We start from the raw sequence: 9,947 nt of genomic DNA on the forward strand, positions 1-9,947 counted from the left end.
TGATTACGGTGACACAGAGAAGAAACATAACGTTTCCTTGAGATGTGACGGCTAATGAAACGGCGTGACTAAAAAACGAGCTTTGATTGAGAAAATATTTATATGCGAACATACTTTAAGTGCGGAGTTGTGTGGTTTAGTTGGGATTTCCCTGAACACCAGATATTTCGTTAATAATTACGTTCTTCATAAAATTTTATTTTATGTTAGTTTTGGGTGTGCACTAGGAATGTTAATCCCGGGATCCCGTCCTTTTTAAGGTCCCAAAAATCCCGGGATTCTTGGCAAGTAATCCCGGGATTTTCGGGATTTGTAATTTGCACTGATGGAAACTATAGAAACTCCTTTTCTTGACCAGTATTGGTTATATTTGTTTTTTTATTTAATAATTAATATTTTTTTATAAATGTCTAGCTCATTATACATATAACACAGCGTGATAGTAAATTTTAAACACAAATATCAATATAATGGCGAAGCCATGGGCCAAATATAGTAAAATTGCGTTTTTAGTTTTTCACTCTGACGTCAGTAATTCAAAAATTATTTAAAAAATTCAGAGAAATGTGCTTAGAGAAGAAGTATGGGTATCAAATTAAAGAGAAACACCTGTAGAATTTAAACAGATTCAAGTTTTTGGTGCAGAACGACTGGTAAGTATTGAAAATGTCCTTTTAAAATTTTATCAAGTACGGTTGCGGTTGAGTACGGACGTGTTCTTTATTCGCTCCACAAAAAATCATATTTATCGTGTAACTAATAATACTTAACCATCGAAAGACACACTAAACTATTATTGGAGTTTTGTGTCGTCAGCAGTATAAAAAATCAAACCCTGATCGCGAAAAATACCTAAATAATAATAATAATATCCCAACGGTTTTTACCCTCCATTCCCGCCCATCCGCACGAGGGGCGCAGTCCGCATGACGTACGGAACCAATATTTTAAATTTTTGTGCCGAGTCACGATAGGCAGGAGTTTGTTAAGTGTCGAGATCTAAAACTGTTCAGCTACAGAACTAAATTCATCAGCTGATTTTATGTATTTATGTCAATAATTCACTTATTGAGAGAGGAGAGTATCGCTTTCTTAATGCTGAAAAGCGGATCTGATATATCAAACGTGCTGGAATGAGAGTTAAAATCCTGGCATAAGCAACGGAGTGGGTCGTGCAATTCAAAATTGGTTTTACAAGCTTTCAGAAATATGGGACAAAAGTGTCTTGATACGCGTGAGGGAACATTAAAGCTTACATCAGCCAGAAGAGACGGACTTGAAATTGAGCCTGTCAGTAATTTAACCATAAAAATTATACCAAGCATTTCCCTGCGACTGGCAAGTGTAGGAAGGTTAATAAGTTTTAAGCGACTCGTATAAGGTGGAAGACTATATTGAGAATCCCATCGGAAATTTCTTAAAGCAAAAAGTAGGAATTGTTTTTGAATTGATTCTATCTTGTCTGAGTAAATTTGATACCTTGGATTCCAAACCACCGAGCCGTATTCCAGAATCGGCCTAAGTAATGTTGTAAACAGGGTTTTAGTGATATAAGGGTCACTAAATTCTTTTGACCATCGTTTCACAAATGCAAGTACACCTTTAGCCTTGTTGACTGTCACATTAATGTGAAGATTAAAATTAAGCTTAGGATCCATTGTGATAACAAGGTCCACAAAATTGTATACCTGTTCCAGGTTATGGTTACCTATTATATAAGAAACTGGCAGAACAGCTCTTCGCGAGAAGCACATTACTTTATATTTCTTAAGATTTAGAGGCATAAGATTTACTTTACACCAGTAAGCCATGCTGTTTAAGTCTGATTGTAGCAAAGACCTTTCTTCAATTGAAACGTACGATTTATAAAGTTTTACATCATCTGCATACATTAAAATTTTGGAGAATTTTATATCTGTAGAAATATCGTTTATAAAAAGCAAGAACAGAATCGGGCCTAGGTGGCTACCCTGAGGGACTCCTGAAGTAACATCAATGACGTCAGAGATAGTATTTTTAAACAATACCCTTTGTGATCTATCATAGAGGTATGAAGAGATCCAACGTAGAAAATTAGGTGGAAGACCAAGAAGATCAAGTTTATAGATGAGCAACGAGTGGCACACTTTGTCAAATGCTTTACTGAAATCAGTATATATAACATCAACAGTTTTGCTCTCACTAAATGCTTTTGGGATATAGGATGTTAATTCAAGTAAATTTGTAGAAGTTGATTTGCCCTTGCAAAATCCATGTTGACTGTATGAAATGCTTGAAGTGATAGAATGCGTCAACCGATTTGTTATAATTGCTTCAAATAATTTAGGAATTGCAGAAAGCTTGGCTATGCCCCGGTAGTTCTCCACTGAAGACCTGCTACCGCTTTTATGTAAGGGGGTTATGAACGATTCCTTCCATACAGCTGGAAAAATGCCCTCTTTAAGAGACAAATTAAATAAGGCTGTTAACGGCTCATAGAGATAATCAGCACAATTTCTAAGAAAACAAGTGGGGATCTGGTCAGGACCATAACTAAAAGACTGCTTTAAGGACTTCAGGTAAACTAAAACATCATCGGGAGATATTATAGGGTTATGTATTGAGTTAATTGGACTTAGTTTAAAATGATAGTCAAAGTATGCTTGGGAGTTAGTGGAATAATTGGATTTAAAAAACTGAGCGAACATGTTAGAAATTGTTTGATTATCACCAGAGACGGTATTTTGATACTTCATGGCGGAAGGAAACCCCCGTACATTTCGCTTGGAGTTTACGAAATCATAAAATGATTTGGGGTTATATATTATACGTCGTTTGATTTTACACAAGTAATCTTTATAACACTTTTTGTTTAATTCAAAGAACTTGTGACGCAAAAGTGAGTATTTTACATAGTATGAGTGTAAGCCGGCTTTTTTGTGTAATCTAAAATAACGTGACTTTCTGTTTTTCAAGTTTCTCAGTTCTTTAGTGAACCATAACTGTGTTTGTTCTTCAGGAACACACATGCGTTGAGGCACATACTTTTCAAATAATCTATGTACAGTACAATTAAAATGTGCAACGCTTTGCTCAACTTTTTCTTTGTATATAGGCCACGACAATTTAGACAATTCTTTATTCAGTTTTTTAAAGTTGGCTTTCGAAAAATCAATGCGAATATTTGGTTCGTATGTTTGGACATCGCAATTTTGACCATCGTTTATAATTTCGTAAGATATCTCAATAGCAGGGTGGTAGACATCTTCGGGCAAAACTAGTGGGTCACATTTATTTACAGCCGACTTAGATGCATCATCAACATAAACAAGATCTAATACTTTGCCAAACTTATTGCGAAGTACATTAACTTGATTCAGGCAGAGTTCTGCCATCGCCTCTAAAAATACGTTGTTGCACACGCTAGACGAGAAAGGTACAATATCATTGTCAATGATGTTCCATGATACATTTTAAATTAAAGTCACCCAACACAATCAATGAATCAGAGGGTTTAATCATTGAATTAATTGATTTCAGTAAAGATACATGTTGTGAATACACTGATAAGTCAGATCGTGGAGGAATATAGCATAGAGCTAAGTAAGTAAACCCCCTTCCAACCTGAACACGAATGCATTTGAATTCTGCAGATTCAATGTGTGGAAGACTAACTTCTTCAGATGGTATTGAAGAGTCTACGGCAAAGAGTACGCCACCGCCGACTCTGTCCTCCCGATCTTTTCTGTAGATATGATAATTATTTGAAAGAATCTCTGAATTAAAAGTGTGAGGTTTGAGCCAAGTTTCAGTCAAAGAAATTATATTATAATTGCATTCAAGGCCATTAAAATATAAATTCGTTAATTTAGTATTTATGCCTCTTACGTTTTGATAATAAATACTTAAAGCAGATTTAGTAATCAGTCTTTTGGTTCTGTATTCTGCCGGGGAATATTTGCTAAATTAAAAGAACTACTAAGCAGCATGTCAAAATTTTCTAAATTTACGTCTATTTTAAATGAAGAAATATTTCTTTCATATTTAAAATTAAATTTTCTGATACTCAAGTTGACAGTTTTAACTTTGGACGAGATGTAAAACTTTATATCGTCCTCGGAAGTATCCCACGAAAATCTAGATACAAAAGAGACTTCTTTGGGGGAACCACAACCAGTCTCCTAGTATCAGACTCGATTACCGGCGGACGGGGTTGAGTAACTGAGTTACTAATTGAGGGTAGAGTAAGTGTTGGAAGATTAGATGGCGGTGCCACAACTTCAACGGGGGACGGGGAAGATACTGCAGGGTCGTTATTATTAGAAGAAGACTTTGATATATGTTCTTTTGGAGAAGATAACTCCGTTGTCTGTGGACATGGAGAAGAAAGATTAATTAAGTCATTCGGAAGATTGTTCTGACGTGGAACGGTCCTTTCATTAGGCGGACTATGAAGACAATAAGACATTGTGTGTATAAAAATAAATAAATTATTGTTTACATACAAAATACGAACGGTAGTTAAGTGAGAGATGAGTGTCGAGGGCGCTCCCCTAAAGGAGCGCAGGCACTCAATGCAAAGCGCAGCAAAAGAAATGCATATTTGACAATTACTGAATACAGCCCAAAAAGCAAAACCAGCAACAACAACGCTAAAGAAAACTCTTATACTGTTAACACACCATCACAAATAGCAGATACAGCCAAGCAAAGAGCATCTTCCTGCTCTCCAGCAGTGATCAATGCGGACAACAACGCAGCTGCCGATGCTAATACTTCGACGGCAACAACCAAAGAAGACGAAAAACAAGCAAAAAATGCTACTGTTAAGACTGGGTTAGATCGCTACATATTAATAAAGCGAAAGCGCACACCCGAAAAAAAAATGCAAAACAAAGCCCAAAAAATAAAATGTTGAAAGTAGTCACTTCAGGTACTTCTACATCAGCGGAGAATAATCGTTTTAATATTTTCGATGATATGAATAATGATTCTAACCAACAGGTAGTTAAAAAATACAAGCCTCCACCTATTTATCTACGAGAACAAAGTTCTAATGCTCTGGTAGATACTCTCCTAAAACTAGTAGGGAAAAATAATTTTCAAGTTCACGAAGTGAAAATACAGGCTCAAAACGAAGATATTTTTCGTACACTTACCAATGAGTTTGATAAGTGTAAGAAATCTTATTACACCTATCAGCTTAAAAGTAGTCGAGGACTAGAAGTTGTCATAAAAGGCATCGAGTCAAGTGTGAATCCACAAGAGATAGAAAATGCTCTTAGGGAAGAAGGTTTTAAGGTGCGCAAAGTTTTCAACATCAAAAATAAAGAAAACATCCCTCAACCGATGTTCAATATAGAGCTAGAACCTGACTTTTACAATCTGAAGAAAGGGGAAGTGCATCAAATATATCAATTGCGATATCTTCTACACCGTAAAATCTCCGTAGAAGAACCCCATAAGCGTAGAGGCCCTGTTCAGAACTGCCAGGAATTTGGTCAAACACGTCGCTACTGCACCTTACCAGGTGTCTGTGTTATCTGTGGGATCTACACATTTCTAAAGAATGTGTGAAACCAAAAATAGACCCTAAATCTAAAAAGTGCAGTAACTGCGGTGGAAATCACACTGCTAACCATAGAGGTTGTCTAGTTTATATCTGAATGAAAGAGAAAACAATTCCCAAAAATATTCCTATTAGGCAAAACCCCAATACCAGAACCCGCTAAGCCAATGTCTGCGCCAATGACTGTTAATAACTTTACTTCATATGCACAAATGCTCAAAAATACTCCTCCGACACAGCGTTGCCATTTTAGCCGTTTTCCGGCTAGATTTAGCCGGTTTTGATAGCAACTAGCCGGAGAAAATACGATCTAGCCGGCAGCCGATTTGTTAGCCGGTTTGTAAAAAAAAGTTAGCCGTTTTTAGCCGATTTTACTATTTGCCTAATTTTCAGGTGCAAAAAGTAAACAAGTTGTTCGAAAGCAATAATGCAGACCCAATGAAGATTTTTAATGAACTCAATGTTTTACTTTCGCATCTATGCTCCCTAGTGGTTATTAGCGCGGACACATTTGATCCTATATGCTCCCCGTTGGAACCATACCTTGCTCCATTTCCTCAGTTTTATCACAGTTTTGAAGAGTATTTAAAAACAAAAGTAAGCACAAACGCTTTTGACCACGAAGCCGAGAAAATAATTCGAGAAAATGGTCGCTATTTTATTATCACTTTAATAAAGGAATTACACCAACGCCTCCGTACAAATATTGCCACACTAAAAAAAATTGACTTTTTTCGGTTGGAAATGCATTAAGAGTAATTAAAACAAAAGTATTTGTTCAACAACAGCAACAAAAACACAAATATAATGCCGGCGAAATAACATCCATAGAGATGCAATGGCAACGGTTAACGTTACATACCTGGAGTAATTTAGACTCAACTGTAAAATTTTGGGCCGAAGTTTATCAATTTCGAAATGCCCTAGGAGAAAACCCGTTTGCTGACCTTTCCAACCTAGTTTTTAGTTTTCTTGTTTTGCCTATAAGTAAGGCAGAAGTAGAGCGAATATTTAGTTCAATGAATATAATAAAAACCAAGCAAAGAAATCCAATGTGCGTTAAAAAGTTAAACGCTATTTTATATATAAGATACGGTTTAAAACGTGAAGAAAAATGCTGCCATAATTTTACTGTACTTAAAATTAATGAATTCAGGTGATATATACAATAGTGATTCATTTGATGATGAGGAATATACACTCGATATAAATTAATGGTGTTAACTAGTCTTTCGTTTCTTGCGATTTATTTAAATAAAGCATGTGAATTTTCACTAAAACATTTTAGCCGTTTTTTGCCAGAGTCTATGTGAAACTTCACTAAAACATTTTAGCCGTTTTTAGCCGCTTTTTTTTGCCAATCTAGCCGGTCGGCCCAAAAAGTTCTGGCAACACTGCTCCGACATAACCTCTTTTTGGTGAGAAAGGTAATAACCTAGAAGCTACTATAAACAACTTTATGAAAGTTATGCAGGAGCAAATGATGGCAATGTACAGCATGGTACAAGATTTGATTAAAAATCAAAATCTATTACTTCAAGCCATTTTAGCTAAACCGTGAATAATCTCAAAATTTGTTTTTGAGAATGCGAACGGGATAACCCAGCATAAAAACGAACTAGAAATTTTCCTAGAGCGATATCATATAGACGTTTTGCTTGTATCTGAAACCCACCATACGCAATTTAATAACTTTCAAATTAATGGGTACAAATTCTATGATACTAAGCATCCACAAGGTAAAGCCCAAGGTGGAACAGCTATTCTTATTCGTAACAGAATAAAGCACTATGAATTAGAATCGCAAAGTGATGAGTTCATTCATAACACTGCAATACACATTGATGACCACTTGGGTGGCCTTACTGTATCTGCTATATACTGCCCCCCTCGTCATAACATAACAGAAAAACAATTTAATGATTTTTTCCTAAAGTTTGGCAGTAAGCTTATTGTAGCAGGAGATTACAATGCCAGGCACACATTCTGGGGATCTAGATTGATTACACCAAAGGGTAGAAATCTATGTAAAGTAATCCAGAACAGAGTATTTGATGTCTTGTCTACTGGTCAGCCAACGTATTGGCCATCTGACCCCCAAAAAATACCCGATATTATTGACTTTGGTGTACCAAAGGGTATTGCGCGACACCGAGTTAATACTGAAGCCTTATTTGATCTCTCTTCACATCATTCACCCTGCTTCATAACATTATCAATGTTTATTAATTATGAAGAAAAACCAAAAAATTTTACAAATAAGCACACAAACTGGTTAAAATACAAAAAGAATGTCCGTTCGCACATTGACCCGCAAATTCCTATTCGGACCAAGAATGATATCGACAGGGCAGCTGAACATCTCACTGATATAATAGTTAAGGCCACACCAAATCCTTCTATTAAACATCGCAGTTCTTACTGCCCTGGCTTTCACCCCCCAAACATTCTTAACTTAATGAGTAAAGCGTAAATTAAGAAGGGAATGGCAAAGAATTCGCTCTCCGAGCTTAAACAGGAGTTGAATGCGTGTACAAAGGAACTACGTCTGCTTCGAAACAGACTGACTACTCCCTTTGGCGAACACTGAAGCATGCGAAGAGGCCCGTTCTTCGAGAAGCACCATTACGTACTCAGAACGGAAGGCGAGGAATGATGAGGATAAAGCAAACGCTTTCGCCTGTCATCTTTCACAAGTCTTTAGACCCAATGAAAGCTCTCATCCTTCCAATATTTCAATACCTCCCAGTAGCTTTACCACAAATCCGCGTCGGGTTAAAAAGAGAGATTTAATTAACACCATTGTTCATGATATTCAGAAGAATAAAGCGCCTGGTTACGATAGGATTACAGGTGTAATTATAGAGGAGCATCCACAAACTGCCGTACATTTTTTATTACATATTTTTAATCACATGCTTAAGTTGAGGCACTTCCCTGACTTTTGGAAATAATTATGGTGCCAAAGCCAGGTAAAGATCCGACGGTAGTAAGTTCATATCGGCCGATTAGCTTGATTTCTGTATTTTCCTAAACATTTGAAAAACTTCTATTGAAAAAAATACAACCTTCACTAACAAGTAACCAAATAATACCACCACATCAGTTTGGTTTTCGTGAAAAACATGGCACTGTAGAACAAGTTCATAGAATTGTTTCTTGTATTAGAAAAGCCTTCGAAGGGAAGCAAACTGCACCGGTGTATTTTTGGACATCTCTCAAGCTTTTGACAAAGTCTGGCATGATGGCCTTATACACAAACTAAAGGTTTCACTCCCTGTAAATACGCATGCAATTCTGGAAAGCTTTCTGCTGGGGAGAAACTTCAGAGTCAGGCAGAATTCCTTTAGAACGGAAAGTCACCCAATATATGCAGGTGTCCCTCAAGGCAGTGTACTAGGACCCATATTGTACGTAATATACACTCGTGATTTGCAAATTGATGATAGTCTAACATTTTCAACGTTTGCTGATGACACAGCTATCCTAAGCAATAGTTCAGACTAGAGATGGGCACGGGCCTAAATTTCCAGGCCCGGCCCGGCACGAGTGCAAAATCAACTTTCAAAAACACGCACGAGCCCGCACGTTAAGAATTTTAGTGGGGCCCGGCCCGGCACGACGCCCGGAAATAAAGAGCATACTTTTATTGTATGTATACATACATATGTACATATTTTTAATTTTGTGTTTATGTATGTATATTTAAGGAAGCGAATAAATTTTTTGCATAAAAGATTTTTATAATATATTTTCTGGGAAGTAGAAAAAGTGGAAGGTATTTTATGTACAGATATGTAAACAAAACTACTAAGGGCGGGATTCCCACCACCAACACCAAGAGTTTAACTTTGAATTTATATTCAGAGTCACATAGTTAACTATGGAAATTCATATCGCCTGAAAATATACAAATCCTAAATATCAATACTTTTCTATTCAAATTTGAAATTCGTTCCACAAAAAAAATTTCAATTTCACACGAGTTTAACTAAATATAGGGACATGCTGGTTTAAACTTTTGTTAACTGAGCGTTGTGTATATCATAATCAATAGTTAAACTTTTGTCAGTGGTTAATTACGCACTGTGAATTTGCCCCTAAGTATCTTATTTTTTTATCGGTTTCCAAATATTTCTTTTTTTCCTTTTCTCTTATCAAGGAGTCTTAAAATGTACTTTTTTTTATAGAAACAAAAGCTTATCTAAATTTGTAGTATTACCAACGCACATGCACGCACGAGTTCGTGCTGACAGCAAATATTCCTGCCCGTACCCGCGGGCTTACGCAGGGGCCCGCCGGGCTCCTGCCAAAAGCCCGGCCCGTGCCCATCTCTAGTTCAGACCCTAACGAGGCATCTTACAAGCTGCAAGAATATTTGAAAAAGTTAGTGCTATGG

General features: G+C 36.6%; 1 protein-coding gene across 1 annotated transcript in view; it reads right to left on the reverse strand.

Moving 5' to 3' along the window:
- Nucleotides 1–5,502: 5,502 nt before the first annotated feature.
- The window catches only part of LOC118749126 (ribose-phosphate pyrophosphokinase 1-like), a 537,936-nt gene continuing 533,491 nt past the window's right edge, over nucleotides 5,503–9,947 (reverse strand). The window contains exon 5 of the mRNA XM_036483895.1: nucleotides 5,503–5,541. Within this exon, the coding sequence (XP_036339788.1) occupies nucleotides 5,503–5,541 (39 nt within the window). The remainder of the gene's footprint in view (nucleotides 5,542–9,947) is intronic.

The sequence above is a fragment of the Rhagoletis pomonella genome, unplaced genomic scaffold, assembly GCF_013731165.1.
Source record: "Rhagoletis pomonella isolate Grant_MI unplaced genomic scaffold, Rhpom_1.0 Rhpom_scaffold_00014, whole genome shotgun sequence".
Taxonomy (NCBI): domain Eukaryota; kingdom Metazoa; phylum Arthropoda; class Insecta; order Diptera; family Tephritidae; genus Rhagoletis; species Rhagoletis pomonella.